General features: G+C 43.5%; 1 protein-coding gene across 1 annotated transcript in view; it reads right to left on the bottom strand.

The window, feature by feature from the left end:
• The window catches only part of LOC135198582 (leucine-rich repeat and WD repeat-containing protein 1-like), a 178,260-nt gene that overhangs the window by 77,881 nt on the left and 82,390 nt on the right, over window positions 1–17,989 (bottom strand). Inside the window, exon 4 of the mRNA XM_064226299.1 lies at window positions 4,609–4,981. Coding sequence (XP_064082369.1) covers window positions 4,609–4,981 — 373 coding nt within the window. The remainder of the gene's footprint in view (window positions 1–4,608; window positions 4,982–17,989) is intronic.

The raw sequence follows: 17,989 nt of genomic DNA, 5'->3' as shown, positions 1-17,989 counted from the left end.
GGCACCAATAACCAGTTAATGGCACCTCTCTTAGGTATGTATTGGTGCCATAACTCTATTATTGGTGCCAATAACCAGAACTCGGCGCATTATGGTGCCGAAACTTGACAATTTTATGGCACTAGACAAGCCCCATAAAATCGGATCACCATTAACCAAGTTCACCAATAACCAGGTACTGCCTAACCATACCTGAATTTTGGTAAAGCATGAAAGTGAGAACACTAAGACATAGGGAGAGAGAGAAAAGAAAAGTGGGTTGAGGGCACGTAATGTGGCGGGATCACAAGCTTAAAAACAAGCCGGCAAAACTCCCCCACATAAACCTAATCAATCCACCTGCCAAACTCACCATCAGTTACACTTTCCTCTTTACACTACGGAATACATGCAAGACAATTGACCTATATCTACACACAGAACAAAAAAACACAAACACATGTACTCACCCAACTCCAGATACTCCGGGCTATGCTGTGCTGTCTGCTGGTCGAGGTCGCGGAGATATCAACAAAAAAGACAACAACCAAGAACCACAACCCACAACCCAACAACACCAAAGGACAACAACACAACAGCAAACAAGGAATACAACCATAACTCACCAACACAGCAAACAAACAAGGAATACAACCACAACAAAAGACCACTGCACAAACAATCACAAACACAAAAATGACAAAATGACACAAAAAGACAACACACACCCACTAACAACACCAAGGAATCACTACAACTCACCAACAACCCTCAACAACTCACAACCACACCAAGAAACCACAACAGCCTCCAACAACAACAACCCTCAACCACAACAACTTGCATATAACCCAACAGGAACTCACAAGCACAACAAATCCAACAACACAGGCACAACAACTCAAAAGGAAACAATATCAACTCAACAACAACTAAACAACAAATCAGCAACACACAACTTAACTAGTTGACTTTCAATGCCTTCACAGACCGCTGCCGACACTACTGATCTTCACAGGCTCTGCCTTAAGACTGACCAAAGACTGACTCCAAAACACAGAACTCTTAACAACTAACTCCGGCTGCACCAGCAGACAACCCAGAACTCACCAACAGCTAATTCAATCACTAACCATCCAACCACCAATTACCCTCTCTCTCTCTCTCTCTCTCTCTCTCTCTCTCTCTCTCTCCTCTCTCTCTCTCTCTATCAAATGGAACTCCCATAACTCCTCCGTATTTCCTCCCCCGTTACATGTGACAACGTCTCCTTACACTCACAACACCCACACTAAATAGCCTTCCGGAACACCCACAAAGCTCGGACGCAGGCGCCCTGGATCTTGTTTGAGGGTCCTCATACACTCTCAGTTACACAGCCATCCACTTCTCCCAGACCACTTCCAGTTAGACTCATCTCCCTCACTACCATCCTCCCAAATCCCACTCACTATCTCATCTACCCCTTTTAACTCTTGTCTTAATATCTCTCGTAACTCTGCCACCAAATCACTCACCTCATTTACATGCCTGCCAAACTCCCGAAGAGACTCATTCATATTGCCAACCACGTCCTTACTACTTGATTCCCTTCCTGGTGAAACTTCAGTCAACTCACTTTTCTTCACCAATCACACAACTCACTACCCCAATCATCCTCCCCAATCATCCTGCAGCTGCCGCACCAGCAGTCCCTGTTTGGGCGCCAAAAACTAATGTGGCGGGATCACAAGCTTAAAAACAAGCGGGCAAATCTCCCCCCACATAAACCTGATGAATCCACCTGCCAAACTCACCCTCAGTCACTTTCCTCTTTACGCTACGGAATACATGCAGGACAATTGACCTATACCTACACACACAACAAAAAAACACAAACACATGTACTCACCCAACTCCGGATACTCCGGGCTATGCTGTGCTGTCTGCTGGTCGAGGTTGTGGAGATACCAAACAACAACGACAACAACCAAGAACCACAACTCACAACCCAACAACACCCAAGGACCACAACCTAACAACAAACAAGGAATACAACCACAACTCAACAACACAGCAAACAAACAAGGAATACAACCACAACAAAAGACCACTGCACAAACAACCACAAACACAAAAACAACAATACAAAAAGGCAACACACACCCACTAACAACACCAAGGAATCACTACAAATCACCAACAACCCTCAACAACTCACAACCACACCAAAAACCACAACAGCCTCCAACAACAATAACAACCCTCAACCACAACAACTCACATATAACCCAACAGGAACTCACAAGCACAACAAATCCAACAGCAAAGGCACAACAACACAAAAGCAAACAATATCAATTCAACAACAACTAAATAACAAATCAACAACACAACTTAACTAGTTGACTTTCAATGCCTTCACAGACCGCTATCGACACTACTGACCTTCACAGGCTCTGCCTAAAGACTGACCAAAGACTGACTCCAAAACACAGAACTCTAACAACTAACTCCAGCTGCACCAGAAGACAACCCAGAACTCACCAACAGCTAATTCAATCACTAACCATCCAACCACCAATTACTCTCTCTCTCTCTCTCTCTCTCTCTCTCTCTCTCTCTCTCTAGGATGTTGTCAAATGGAACTCCCATAAGTCCTCCATATCAACACATATGTTCAAGTGCTCACTACAGCTAATTGCTATGGAAGTTTAAACAACTACAATGCATAAAATTGAATAAGTTTGGTTATTTGACACCAAAATCATCAATGTTTGTGATGGAAACATTTCCAGACAGAACCCAACCCCTGCATCAGTTTCATATTGACAGTCCCCAGCCCAGACATCACACAACTTTGTCCCACACGCTATTCAACTTGGTGTCACTCAATTTCATCCCAGCACAGCGTTTGGCATTTTGCTTATACCAGAGGCACTGGGGGCTTAAATTGTGTCATACTATGCACTATACTAGTATCACAAAGTATCTAGATAAGCAACTTTCATACAGTAACAATATCCTTCCTATTCAAATACTATACTGTAAAATAAAAAACAAATACTTTTATGTGGTTGCTCATCAGTTATTAGAAAATTTCTCAACAATTGTAGCCTAGGGTATGGTTATTCTGGCACAAAACTGTAGCCTAGGGTATGGTTATTCTGGCACAAAACTTAAAACTACGTAATAAATTTCAAAAAGCAAACATTTTAGGGAGTGAACTTGAAAGTAATGTATTTGTTAGCATTTGTGCTGAAACAAAAATCACTCTTGATGCCAAGTAAAACAAAATTATAGGACACTGTGCAGCCATAACATTATGTTTAATGTATGTATTTGGAATAATCGCCTAGTATAATTTGATAACAGTTTTTCTATATGCAGGGATAGAAATGACTAACATAAATATCAAAACACTATATGCAGATAAAAATGATAAACATAAATATCATCAAAGTACAGTCACTACAGATGCACAAGAATAGTAATGAGGAAAAAAAAAGAAGAAAAAAAAAACACTCCAAAATGTCTCATGTAAATTTTCCATGCAAAATGCCGAAAGGCATCCATTTCTGGTTTGCCTTCAAATTCAGTGTTAAATAGCACAACCCCCGGCAACTTTATCCAAATCACATTAACTAAGTACAGACAGTTGCCGGTTATTGGCGGGGGTTCTGTTCCCGGTGCCGATAAGCAAAGACCGCCATTAACTGAAACTCGGCAATCTATGGCAGTATAATGGCGCTGATAACAGGTTATTGGCGCCATAAACACCATTATGGCACCATAAATTGCCAATTTTATGGCACTAGATGAGCAGCATTAAACCGGATGGCCGATTACCAAGTCCGCTGATAACTGGGGACTGTCTATCTTATCTTATAAGTTTTCCTGATGGCAGACTGTCCATTACCTGGAAGTACACTACTACAGGCAGTCCCCGGTTAATGACAGACTCTGTTAATGGCATCTGGTTTTATGGCACTTGTCTAGCACCAAAAAACTGGCGATTTATGACGCCATAACGGGCCAAGTTTTGATTATCAGCACCATAAGGTATAATAGTGTTATGGCGCCATAACAGGCATAACAGGGGCGCCATTAAATGGTCATTGATGCCATTAACCAAAACTTGGTGCCATAAGCACCATGAATCACTTGAGTTTTGGTTAATGGCGGTTTTCGCTTATCAGCACCCCAACGAGAACGGAACACCCCGCCAATAACTGGGGACTGCATGTATTTCAGGCAGTCCCCAGGTGTCTGTTCCCAGTCGAGCACCAATAACCGAAAATCGTTGTTAATCAGAAAATCACTATAATTATGGTAATAAATGGCATTTACAACTCTGTAAGCACCAATAAACCGCTTACCAACACCCGATACGCCCAAAATCACTTTCCAGCACCGAAAGTCTGGTTAACAACGTTGTTAGGCAAGGATTGTAAAACCAAAACCCCATTAACTAAAAGTGTCAGTAATCTGGGACTGCCTGTATTAAGATATTTTACTGTAATACAATAGTGCTGAGAAACATAGATCACAAGCTACATCATCAGAATGTAACACCAGAAAAATTTAATAATTCACTCCTTAAATTAATACTGCAAAATGTGGTAAGAGAAAGAGGGTATTTAAACTTACAAAATAGCCAAGTAGCCTTTTTTGGGTGAAATAACAAGGAACAGACCACAGCAGCTGCTTTTGTTGGTACAGTTCTGAACATCTGGTAACATACTCCAGCATCTGGGTGAATGAGCAATACAGTGGACTTAGTTCCTGCAGCAGCTAATATGTTAAGTTTCTTTAGGCCTACGCTATCTAAGGGAACAGCACTCCATGCTAGTGCATACAAATTTTCAACAGCAGCAGCTGATTTTGTATTGCGGTTGTACTTTAGGACCACTTCACCATCTGTGACCCTGATAAAACAGACTGAGGATCCTCCACAAGTGGCCACTACACCAGTTGATTCATGAGGCTTCTTTAGGCTTGGTTCAAATATACACTGCCAGATCTGGTGAAATAACAAAACAACTGTTTGTAGAGAATAAGTCTGACATATGAAAGTTAAAAGATTTCTGTTACTTCATATACTGGTATATCTGTAACTTTATATTAATATAATCAAAAGGTGATTATAAAGTAAAAATGTGAATATGGTATTTTTATGATAAAATCAGTTTTTTTCCTAACTATACAAACCTGAGGTCCTTTCAATAGGAATTACTTACAGTGAAGCCTGGACACGGCTGCTGAACTTTCAAACAAGATGGTTTGGTAGTGAATTACCAGTCTGGTAGTTGGGAGTTGGACTCCTGACCAGACATAAACAGAACAATTTGCTTTAGGCCCAGGTAGTAGGTTGAGGGGTGGCATGAGTGTAAAAAGACCTCAGGTTTGTATACATAGTAGGAATAATGCAATTTACTTTCAATAATTGTTATTTGTTCCTACACTATACACAAACCCCTGGTCTTTACAATAGGAAGACTTGCTGATTGGTGGGAGGAATCTAAGTGAGCCTCTATGAACCAACTGGAGTTCAGCACACCTGAGATTCCCTTCCTGGTCACAAGAGCAAGGAAGGAAATCCAGCCACTGACATTTGATCAGTGTTTTGAAGTGTGAGATCAATGTCAGCCTTTTGAGTTATCTCATGTGGAGGTGGTTGAGGCTTCCACAAGAAAAGCAAAGAACCATAATGTTGGAGACAATAAGGCAATTGCAATCATTGTATTTGTCTTATGTCAATGTCTCCTTCCCACCTAATCAAAAGAAAATGGTTTGGTAACTCTAAGGAGTGGATTACCTGTACCAGCTGCCAGGTCCAGCATGAAATGGTCCGTGTACTCTGCCTGAAGGAAGAGAGTAGGATGAAGGAGAGCAAGTCACTCCCGCAGTCATACACATTCATACCATACAACAAAGGCGAGATGCAACCTTGTCCTGTTAAAGAGCTGGGTAAGTCACACAACTTGTTGAGCCACCACCACTGGTTCCAAGGAAAAAGTGTCCAAGGACCTGTGGGCAATATCCCAAAGGTAGTGTGAAGTGAAGGTGGTCTGGTGTGACCATACCCCTGCCTTCAGTACTTGTTGAACCAACAGGTTCTTACTGAATGCAAGGGAAGGGTGAATACTCCTGACTTTGTGAGCTCTCAGACAAAGGGTACCAGTGTCTTCTTAGCCAGCAGCAGAGTACACCTTCTGGATCGTCTCATGAAGCCAGAGAGAAATACAGGCAATCCCCAGTTATCAGCAGCTCAGTTAAGCCTGCCACTAATGTTCAGTTATGCCTGCACAGTCTTAACTGAACGTTAGTGTGGACAACCTGCAGAGTTTTTCTGGCCTGCACAGGAGGCCTGAGTAAATATCTCATCTCAATCGATGAACCTCAGTCCAAATGGCTGCGCACGTGCATTACAAATTTAATGTGGTTGAGGCAACTTTTTTGGCTCAGTTCGCTGTCCGTCCGCAGACAGATGACATATACTAATTAAGAGCATTGAGATATATTTTATTAAATTGAAAAGTGTTTATACCTAAATTGATGATATATTGGATTTAATTGTTTTTAGTAATTGATACGGAAGTCAGAATAATATAATTTATAATTTTGCCATTTTTCCACGGGAAAAATAATAGTGTATATGGACGGCTGAAAGCGGCAGCATCATTCCTGAATGTCTTGTAGATTTCATTGAAACCTTCTATATGAATGAGACTTTGTTTTGGCAAGTCAAATCCAAAGGCTATTGTAACAAATTGAGCCTATGTATGTTAATCGTAGTTATAAACCATATATGCAAGACAGTTTTTCATTGAGAATATTTATTATGACAAAATAATGTAAGACAAGAATAGACCTATTTGTGTCTATTCATGATTATGCACCATGTATGTAAATCATTTTTAAATTGAGAATAAAGCAATATTCTACTTTCTGACAAAACAAAATTGGACTATGTATGTTTTTTCATTACTTACATCTCACAGAAGTTCACTTTTAAATGAAATTAGACTAATCAACACAGTGATGAAACACAAGAAGACAGTAGTAAACTAAGGATTTTCATTCATTGTAACATGTCATAAAATGTCAATCTTTAAACGTAAACAAATCAGTATTATCCCTTTTAATGAAATAGAAAAAAATATTAGGCCTAGTATATGGGTCTTCTTTGAAACGAAAGCAAACAATTACAATCTTAATTATTATCTTTCCATGGAACGCTTTCTTCATTCATAAAATATTCCATAAACATTATGAAACTCCTTGGGGTCAAATTTAAACTTTTAACAAATTCACATGGGAATATTTAATTCGTTTTTATCAACCACTCTTTCACTGGACGTCTTACTCGATGTGTATGAATTTTTTTATGATGTCAACAAGCCAATTACAGCCAGAGCATCGTGTGTTGATGCCATGGCTCCTACAGAGAAATGAGGAAACTGCCTGTATCGTTAGTGGCGAAGATTTGCCTGCACAGTTGGACTTCACAGTTATTACTGTGCAGGCATAACTGAATGTTAGTGGCGGGCTTTATCGGCGATCCAGTGTTATGGAGCTTGTCTAGTGAAGAAAACAGATTATCAACGCCGATAATAGAGTATATTGGCGTTGATACATACCTAAGAGAGGTGCCAATAGTAACCGGTTATCAGCACCAAACTCCGGTTATTGACACCAAAATCCAGTTATCAGCTTCATAAGCGCAAAAAAATCTCTGATTTTCGGTTAGTGCCAATTTTCATTTAATATCCAGCCACCTTGGACACCTCTTTCTTGGAACCTCCAGTGCTAACAAAGAGTTGTTGACACTCAGGTCCAGAGGGCCAGAGAGCCAGAGATGTTAAGTCTTCTTCAGATAGTGCCATAGCACTTTAATGGGACAAAGCAGCATCTCGTTCAGATCATCACCAACAAAGTCACTCAGGGAAGGGATCATTCAAGACTTGAACCTAGCATCAGGAACCGATGGGTTCTGAGTCTTCGCTACAAAATCTGGGAAAAAATCATTTTACGTCAAAGGAAAGTCCATGCAGTTCACCAACTCTCTTCGCCGATGTCAGGCAAGCAGGAAAATGGTCTTAAGGGTCAGATCCCTATCGGATGACTCTCATAATGATTGATTGATTGATTATGGAATTTAGGGCATAGCCCAAGCGCTGGGACCTGCAAAGGTCATTCAGAGCTGCAGTATTGGTGAACGAGACAGGATCTGCAACAAGAGAGTCACATCCCATGCAGGAGGCCTGAGATCCCTCGGTGAGCAATAGTACCTATCGAAGTTCCTCATGAGCAGATATCTCTAGGGAGGAAGAGATATGTATGCCCTCCAGCTTTAAGACCAGGCCTATTGCTGCCCTAAGGCCTTTTACAGCTTGAACAGAGAGAAGCTTCTCTTTGAGAAGGAAGATGAGGAAGTCCGCAACCTGCTGAAGAGTGGCTCTGACCAGAAAGAGACCCCATCCATGACACCAACCACAGAAGATGACCCACTTTACCTGGTAGTATACCGCTGCGAGGACTGTCTGAGGTATCCGCCCTTCTCTGTTGCTGCTCAGCAAGAGAAGCTTCTCACTCGCAACAGATGGTGGATAACCTCCAGTGGTGAAGACACAGGGAAGGCACTAACTGATGGTACCATTCTACGTGTGGTTGACACCGTAATAATCCTGAGATTCAAAGCGGTCAGCACTCGGCTGATCACCTTGCGAATCAGACAAAACAGGGGATAGGTGTACACCTTGAGGTTGTCCCACGAATGTTGGAACTCGTCCTCTGCAGTGGCCCATGGGTGAGGTACAAAGGAGCAGAAAGTCTGTAACTTTCTGTTGTACCGGGTGGTGAACAAGTCTACAACTAGTCACCCCCACAGATTGAAAAGCCTTTCTGTTATGTCTGATTGTAGGGACCACTCGGTCCCTATCACTTGACTATGGTGGCTGAGCTTGTCAGCGACTACATTCTCGAAATTTATCACAATTCCCAGATCATGACAAAAGTCAAGAAGGCAATCTCTGTCCTGTAGTCACTGCCATGACAAGCCAATCGTTGATACCTCAACAGACGTATCCCAAGCAAATGCGCCAAGCTGACACCAGGTTGAACACTGTCACGAACACCTGGGAAGCAGCCGAGAGCCCGAAACAGTGTGCCCTGAACTGATGCACCGTCTCCCCGAGGATAAAGCGAAGGTACTTAGGAGGGGACTGATGGATGGGTATCTGGAAATATGCATCCTTCAAGTCCACCATAAGCATGAGGTCATTCTCCCTCATGGAGGCGAGTAATGATCATACCAAATCCATCTTGAACCTAGTCAGGCGAACAAATCGGTTCAGGGGAGAGAGGTCTAAGACCGGTCTCCAGCCCCATGAGGTCTTCTCTACAAGACCCAGCTGTAAAACCCTGGAGACTGGTCGGACACGACTTCCACAGCCCCCTTGCTCAGCATTTCCTGCACTTCTTGCTTCAGATAGGTCCTGCGAACCGTCGAAGTATGTCTGGATACAGACTGGAGAGTTGGTGAGAGGTGGCCAAGAGTCGAAGGGGAGCAGATATCCCTCCCAAAGGGCATTTACTACCCAGATCTCAGCTCCATATCACTCCCATGTTGCATAATGGCTCGAAAGGCAACCCCCCACCAATGGTGAGACACAGGAGGATGAGGCATCTCGTATGAATGGTTAGACAAAGCATCTTGTCTGAATGGTTAGACCAAAGTAAACTTTCCTGCCCTGAGACAAGATTATTCACCTGGTCTAACACAACATAAGCAAGAGACAGTCACAGCAGCCGCATTGAAACCTTAGGTTTCTTTTTAGGCCCACAGAAGAATTCAAGACGAGAGGGGAAATTAACTGAAGAGGCGAGGTTGCTTCCCGAGATCATTGCGCTGATGAATCAGCACTACAACCTGGCAAAAAGTCCTCTGTATCTTGGGGGTGTCCGCATCTCTAGACAAAGGACCTTCAAGTCCTTCAAGAGTGTGGTCCTCCCAATCAACTAACCCTGAAGGAGGGAGAACCTTGCCAGACCCCCTAAACCCATCCTGCACAGTTTGGGTGTACATCCAGTGTGGTCCTAAGACTGTTTCAAGAACATAGGCCCTTGCTGCCAAACTCTGGAGAGAGCCCTCCCCATAGTTCCTCCTGTTTGCCTCATCCCTCCCAGTAAAACCTCAGGAAGTAGAAGGAACATGAGAGAAGGATCAGATGCTCTCCCTCGCCCTGCTGGCAGAAACAGAAGAATTGAGCTGCATGCGATCATCAACCCACAGTGATGATGGTGAAACGAGTATATAAGAAAGCATTTTTGCCTCGGTAAAACGCTTTCCCAAGGACAGCGTAGAGGTTCTCACCCTCCACTTGCAGCGCTAGCCTACACCAGAATGGTTCACTTGTGCAAGTGCAAGCAAGAGTCAGGTAGAGTTGAGCAAGCAACTGGTTGGCTGAAACCTCGCACAAAGAATACAACACAGGGGACCTCCTCCTTGCCTCACCAGATGCCTTGTCTCGCGAGACAGCGACATCTCCCCTGGTACCTGCGGGAGTAGTAGGTCTAGTGCTCGCAGGCAAGGGCAAGTCACCTGCATGACTCAACCCTTTCTCTCACCCTGCACCAGAGTCAGGACAGTGAGATGGCTCTCCGGCACCAATCTTGGACACACATCCCTTCTTAGAGGGTCATGCACTTGAGGAGTCTCAAACGAGCCCCCAATGGAACTCCAGTTCTAGGGGCAGAACCTTCAAACCAGAGGCAGGAGCACGAAGCAAAGTCTGCACTCCTGTGGCTACAACAATGCTAGACCCCAGGGAAAGCATTACAGTTCCTGCTCCCGAAGGAACAGGTGAGCTGACGAGACAACCAACTGCTTCCTCAGCGGGAGGAGGCAGAGCCTTCGAAGTCCCATGACAGGATTTCTTAGGGGGCGGAGAGGCTACCTCCCTCTTCTTAGTGCTTCAAGTCTTCAAAGAGGGAGGTGAGGAGGCTGCAGAAGACGACGACGACAAAGACAACGATGAAGATGAAGATACCAGGCGGGACCTCTTCTTCGACTTCTTCGTCAGCTTTCTCATGATGCCAGTCAGATCCCCCATCCAAAGAGCAGCAAACGACTGGGCTGGAGCAGTGACAGGTCAGCAGTGGAGATATAACCTCAAACACTATCAGTGGGGATAGTGCCACAGCAGGAGCAGGTGGAGGTGCCACCCTGAAGCCAGGAGGAGGTGGCACACCTTCACATTGGTGAGGTGAGGGGCAAACATCATCTTCGGCACTGTAGCAAACCTGTGTTGAGTCAGTGACAGTAGTTGTTGTTAACCACTGAGTGAGTCACCACAGGAGGCCTATTCAGGTGGGTGAATAACCCACTCACCAAAGGGGGCCTATTAGCCCTAGGGAAGTGCACACCTGCTCCAGCCCTGACTCTACCCCTGAAAAAGCAATACAAGCAGTCCCCAGTCATCGGTGATCTGGTTTTATGGCGCTTCTCTAGCGGTGAATATCGCCGAAAAATCAAAATTTTTTTAAGTGAATGGTATTTTTTCTAACTATACAAACCTAAGGTCCTTTACATTAGGAATTACTTTCCGCGTAGGATGGAATACATCCGTTAAATTTTTGAACAAGTGGTTAGGCAGAAACTACCATCTGGTAGGCGGATAGGCCCACCTGCCCGGATATAAACACTCCACTTTGCCTTTCAGCCAAGGTTTCAGATTAAGAGGTGGCATGAGGTGGGCATAAATGTAAAGGACCTCAGATTTGTATAGTTAGGAAAAACACACTTTACCATAAAAAATTGTGATTTGTTCTTACACGATAAACAAACCCTCAGTCCTTTACATTAGGAAGACACTGATTGGTGGGAGGAATGTGAGCGAGCCTCTATAACTGACTGGAGTTCAGCACACCTGGGTTATTCCTCCTGGTCATAAGAGCAAAGAGGAGTGCCCTGCCTCTGATAACTTGATCAGAGTATAGGAAATGCATGATCAAGAGTCAGACCTCTAGCCTTTTTGAAATGAGTGAGGAATTGTGACTCATCAGAAAATGGGCTGGAAAGAATAGTTAAGAGCCGGAAGTATTAATGCAAAGTTCTGGTACGGGTTTGCATTATTGCCAGTCTCCTTCCTCCCCTTGCTAGAGGAAGGAGTGGGATTGCTTCTATGATTCTGATAAGAAAAATAGAAAGGAAACTCGATGTGCAAGCTTACCACATCAATCGCCAGACCAGCAAGTGTAAGTTTGAGTCCTATCCTCAACCTGAGGGAAGAGGAGAAGGGTGTGGAGAGGAAGTTGGAGAGGCCAGTCACTCTCACAACCTTCTTGCTTCTAGAATCACACAACAATAGGCGAGATGTAACTTGTCCTCTTGAAGGATCCGGGTAAGAAAACACAACTTGTGAGCATCCACCACTGGTCCAAGGAAAAGAGGTTCCAAGGACCTGTGGGCAGACCCAAAGGATGAAAGATATAAATGTGGTCGTAATGAGACCCCATCAATCTTCCAGTCTGACATATTCTTCGGAGTGATGAAAGATACCAAGTCACTGGCACTGATAGCTCTCTGTGGGAGTGTACAGTGGACGTATCCAACTGTAGAGGAGTTTTTCACGATCACATAGGACTCGGAGGAAGACATGTCCTTAGACACTTCTGCATTGGGAGACAGCAGTGGATAAAAATATCAAAACTCAATGAAGGGTGTCGATCCTTCCTAGGTACAGCAGCACACCAACAGGACAAAGTAAGACGATCTGGATCAACCACTACAAAGTCCAAAGTGAAGGAGATCATGAAGGATTCAGACTTGTCAACAGATGCCAAAATGATTGCGCATCCGAAACGGAGTCATGACGACACATTTTGAAATGTGATGTTGAAAACGAACCATGCAAATTGTCTATCTTCTTAGCCCCCAACGTTGAGAGACGAGATGAAGATTCTCACGAGTTTTGTGCACATTAGAAGTTTCTCATCAGTAGTTGAATCTTAACTAAGGAAAAACAATACTACTTGGTGAATGACTAAGATGAATGTGGACCAAAGTCTTCACAGTTGAATTGGAGAGAAGTTAACTCTTCCGATTCTGATCACAGAAAAAGTAACGTTGATGACACCAACCAGTGAAGACTGCTCTAATCCCCTGGTGTTTTACAGAGGACTGAAAAAGTTATTCCACTATTTCATTGCTGCTCGGCAAGAAAGACAGTGCTTGCAATGAAGACGGGAGGACTTTTAGCAATGAAAACACAGGGATTGTACTGCCTGAAGAACTCCTTCTCATGGGCTGGATCTGGGGGAAACTTTTCTGTCTACTCTGGAAGCAGAGCTAGTCGGGCAGAGAACAGGCGAAGTCTTCCTTTATTCGTTTTCAATTTGGGGTGAACAAAGAATAATTGAACACCTTACAAATTAGAAAAATTGTCAGAAGACAAAACTCAAATTGTCTGAAAAAAATTATTCTGTGTCATAGCAGTGGCCAATGGGGTAGGTGCAATGGAACAGAAGACTACAGACTTCAGTTATACCGTGAGGTAAACAGAAAGATGATAATAATTCTGAGATATATTTGTCTGAAAATTCTAGCAACGGCAAATATGGAGCACGAGACATGTGCTTATGTGAGAATTTCAAGCCAACCAGAGACCTAAGTCTGTGATGGCTGGACAGAGAGATTCAAAATGATATTGTTATGATACAATAAAGTTTGTTCATACTTACCTGGCAGATATATATATAGCTGTATTTTCTGAAGTCCGACAGAATTTTAAAAACTTCCGACACACGCAGTGGTCGGCCAGGTGGTTAGTACCCATTCCCGCCGCTGGGAGGCGGGTATCAGGAACCATTCCCATTTTCTATTCATAATTTTTATTTCAACTGTCCCCTGAGGGGAGGTGGGTGGGTACTTCATTATATATATCTGCCAGGTAAGTATGAACAAACTTTATTGTATCATAACAATATCATTTTGTTCATGAAACTTACCTGTCAGATATATATATAGCTGAATCCCACCTTTGGAGGTGGGAAGGGAGGGACAGAATATGAAGGATTTTTGGGAAACAAATGCATGCAGATGATTTACATCTTGGTTCCACCTGTTAGCATAGCTGGCTTCGTGGTTACTGCCACGTAAGTCTGCTTGTGCTACTAGAGTTGCCAGCGAGGTAGAGACCTATATAGCTGGTGCACTCCAGATGATCGTGTCAACAGGGGCGAGACCACGACGTTGACTATACCATATTGGACCATATACCATGAGGGCTAAGAAGTTAAAATAAATGTATATATATATATATTATAATAATATATGATATTATATATGTATATCACCACCTGACCAACATAGCCAAAGTTTAAGGTGTTTTAACTAAGGCTTAAGAGTTTAAGAAGTCGCCGTTGTCGGCGACTCAACAACTAAATTAAGAGCTCTTCCTAACCATTTTTCTACAGGATAGGATGAGTGGTACTTCTTGCCCCCAAGATTGGTGTCTGCAGACACGTATGGCCCTAGCGAGCAGCAGATCTCATATGCCATCTTCACATCTCGCAGGAGTGTGAAGTGAACACAGAGTTGCTTCGCTAAAACATGGGACTCAGGATGTTGCTGCAGACACTATGGCCCTAGCGAGCAGCAGATCTCATATGCCATCTTCACATCTCAGCAGAGTGTGAAGTGAACACAGAGTTGCTTCGCTAAAACATGGATCAGGATGTTGCTGAGTGCCATGCTCTGTTGAAATGCTTCCGAGGCCGCGCCCTCACCTCGTGAGCATTCAGATAAAAAGATTTCAAATCTTTGTGCAAACACAATGAAGGAGCATTTTTGAAAGAACTCCTTACGCTAAAGCCTGGGTGTTCTTCGATATGGGCAAGTCTGTCTTTTCGGAACACTGCAGATTGCCCGAATGTGACTTCGACTTTCTTGAGTTTTATGTAGATAAAACTTGAGAGACCCGACAGGGCACAGGACTCTCTCTGGCTCCTGCCACTAACTTGTGCCATCCTTGCTTCCAAGCTCCTGGCCCAAGGACAAAACGGGTTTTCCATTCTTAGGCCACAACGGAAGGCTTAGAGAGCACACCGCCTTGTGTTCTCTAAAGCCAAACTTGTGACGATGGCTTAAAATTTCACTAACCCTCTTTGTCGTATCTAGGGTGGTTAGAAGAAGGCCTTCCTGATCACATGCAAGAAGTTAACAGGAAGGAGAGGTTCGAATGCTTTGACATCAAGAACTTCAGACTTACGTCTAAGTTCCATATTGAAAGCTTCGATCTGGACATGCACAGTCAGTCCGTCTGTACTAAAGTCAGGTGACCGACCAGTTGACCAGTCAGACGAATCAAGGACAGCAAGGCTGTACCCTGAAGACCATAAGGCACTATTCTTCGCTGAAGGATGAGTGTCTGGACTGCCTGGGCGATTCAATCTAAGCAAACCTTGGGGTGTATCAACGCAACCCAACGTCGTCAGCGAATCAACTCCATGACTCGAGCTTCTGGTGCCAGGAGAAAGGAGCGAGGAGCAAAAAGGCGATTCAGTCCGAAGGAAGAATGCCTGACAGTCCAACCTGGTCATGTTACACGATCATCGGGGGTGTATAAACGCAACCGACTTCGTCAACAAGAAACTCAGGGCTACTATATGTCGCCTGATCTCGCACGAGTGTCCTGACTCCGAGAAAACCAGGTGAGACAAAAAGTAGATGGTGAGCAAGTTTCGAGATTCCACAGAACTCAAAGATCGTGAAGGGCTTTGTTGTTTGACAGACGCAAATCTCTGAGCCCAAAGGCCGTCAACAACATATTTGCATATTCTTTAATAGTTGTGACTGCCAGCTTATCCCATTCTTCAGACGGAAATGGAAGTCGGTAATCTTATTCCTGTCAACATCTCGATAGTCTGAACGTAGTCAGACTCAGAGCGGAGAGGTTATAGGTACCTTTCGAGTTAGAGTAGACCGAATCTCTCGGAAAAGGTCCTTGGAAAGTGAACTAGGAAGTATGTACCTCTGTGAATTCCATGATTCCTGAAGGCCAACATGGGGCGATCAGCGTTCATTGCGCTCCCTGTGACGTCATAAATCCTCTTATTACCTTTCCTAAGCGATTGAAAAAGGGGAAAAGAGACTAAACATCCATCCCCGTTCAATATCATAGGATGGCGTTTAATGGTACGATCCCGATCCCGGACGAATAAGGGAGCAGAGAAGAAGAAGCCTCTTCGTCCTCAACATATCGAAGAGAAGAAAAAAAATGAAAGGGCGTCCCTAAAGTCTACACAACTCTCAACTTACTTCTAAAGAAAGATTCCACTCGGAAGTGAATAGTTGCTGCCGTCGATCGAGACAATTCGTACGGACTTTTGCAATCCTGTAAAGAACCTGGAGAGGATCGTTACATTCTACGCCGGTTGTTATAATAGGCTCTTTCTCGTAAACTCGAACAAGGACCGAGAGAAGATACTTCTTAAGATATGAGAGAGCTGTGGAATATCAGAGTTGATCTGGACCACGTGTTCCCAAAACTCAGTTTCGAGGACTGGAGGGACTACCGAATCGCTTTTACTTCTTTCAGATTAAGATCCAGGACATCTGAAACCCTATCCAGATGTCCGGCACCTTCTTACTATCACCTCCGGTGATAGACGCACTGAGAGATGTTCAGAATCATTCCTAGATCTAGAATAATATTTCAGTTTCCCGGTAGGAAAAAACTGTGGTCTGAATTGCAGTCTATTCGGGGAAACAAACTTCTTCAGGAAGGAAATGGTCCCCAGCAAGCTCATCCATTCCCTCCCCGAGTATGCTTACTTCCCTAATAAGGCTGCGCTTTGCCTAAGCAAGAGAGCAAATAAAAGTGCAATGTTGCGGTAGACTCGTAGTTCCATACCGTGCGGTAACGAGCACCGAAAGGATTAAGAAATAACTCTGTATTGAACATAGTAAGGCAAAACGAATGCACGTTTATTTCATTCACGTAAGAAATCCCCTCAATCTTAGGCTAAAGTCCGTGATTGTAGGACAGAATACAAGTTTTTTTTTTTAGTCAGTCAATCCCGCAGGAGAGACGTAACCGTCAGCACAAAGATACGGTTAGTCAGTCAATCCCGCAGGAGAGAGAGACGTAACCTACAGCGCAAGACAGCGCACGATCTGTTACTGGCTCGGTTGGACTGGAGGACAGACACAGCGTGACAGCAGCAGCCAGCAGCTTACGAACGTCGTCTCTTAACTTTATGTCTAGTTGCCAGCTACCCTATTCTACGAAGAAATAGGTCGTTATTTTTTTAGCAGAAAGACTCTCAAGCTGGTATATTTAAGCGAAACAGAAAACGCTAAATATATAGATGCGGTTGTGTCGTCAGAACACTACCATATAACGGTAAAAGATAAATCGGAAACTCCTGGAAGGCTGCAGGGAGTAACGATTAAATGTCCTTAAAATAGACAATAGAACTCTCGGTTGCCATCCGAAGAGGTAACTACAGCAAGCGTATATGACTTGAACCAACCAGAAGTAAAATAACGCAAGGCAAAATATGAAATTATATCACAATAAAGTTTGTTCATACTTACCTGGCAGACTATATATAAAGCTGAATTCGGAAATACAGCTACATACATATCTGACAGGCAAGTTTCATGAACAAAACTTAAGAGAATCGAAGCAGTCAGCTCAAGCTTCTTATGTTATTGGACATAAGCGTTCATTGACGTAGTCTACAAGTCTATTTCTTGTACGAGTCTGCGAATGACGAATGAGAGCTCTTCCGAATCTTGTCAATAAGAGCTTATTCGCTTACGCAATATCAAGTTAATGAGATGTTTGTCAATGAGAACTAACCCATTTACGGGACAAAGAGATATTTTGTCAATGAGGGGATACCCACTTACTTGACAAAACGAAAGTATATTGTCAATGGGGGAAAGTCACTGAATTGACAAAACGTAATCCAGGAAGTCGAGCATTTAATTTTTCCGATTCCCGTCTCAAACGAGGAA

This window comes from Macrobrachium nipponense, chromosome 22, assembly GCF_015104395.2.
Source record: "Macrobrachium nipponense isolate FS-2020 chromosome 22, ASM1510439v2, whole genome shotgun sequence".
In the NCBI taxonomy this organism is placed as follows: domain Eukaryota; kingdom Metazoa; phylum Arthropoda; class Malacostraca; order Decapoda; family Palaemonidae; genus Macrobrachium; species Macrobrachium nipponense.
Note: the sequence above shows the minus strand (reverse complement) of the source record. Positions and strands in the feature narration are given on the sequence as shown.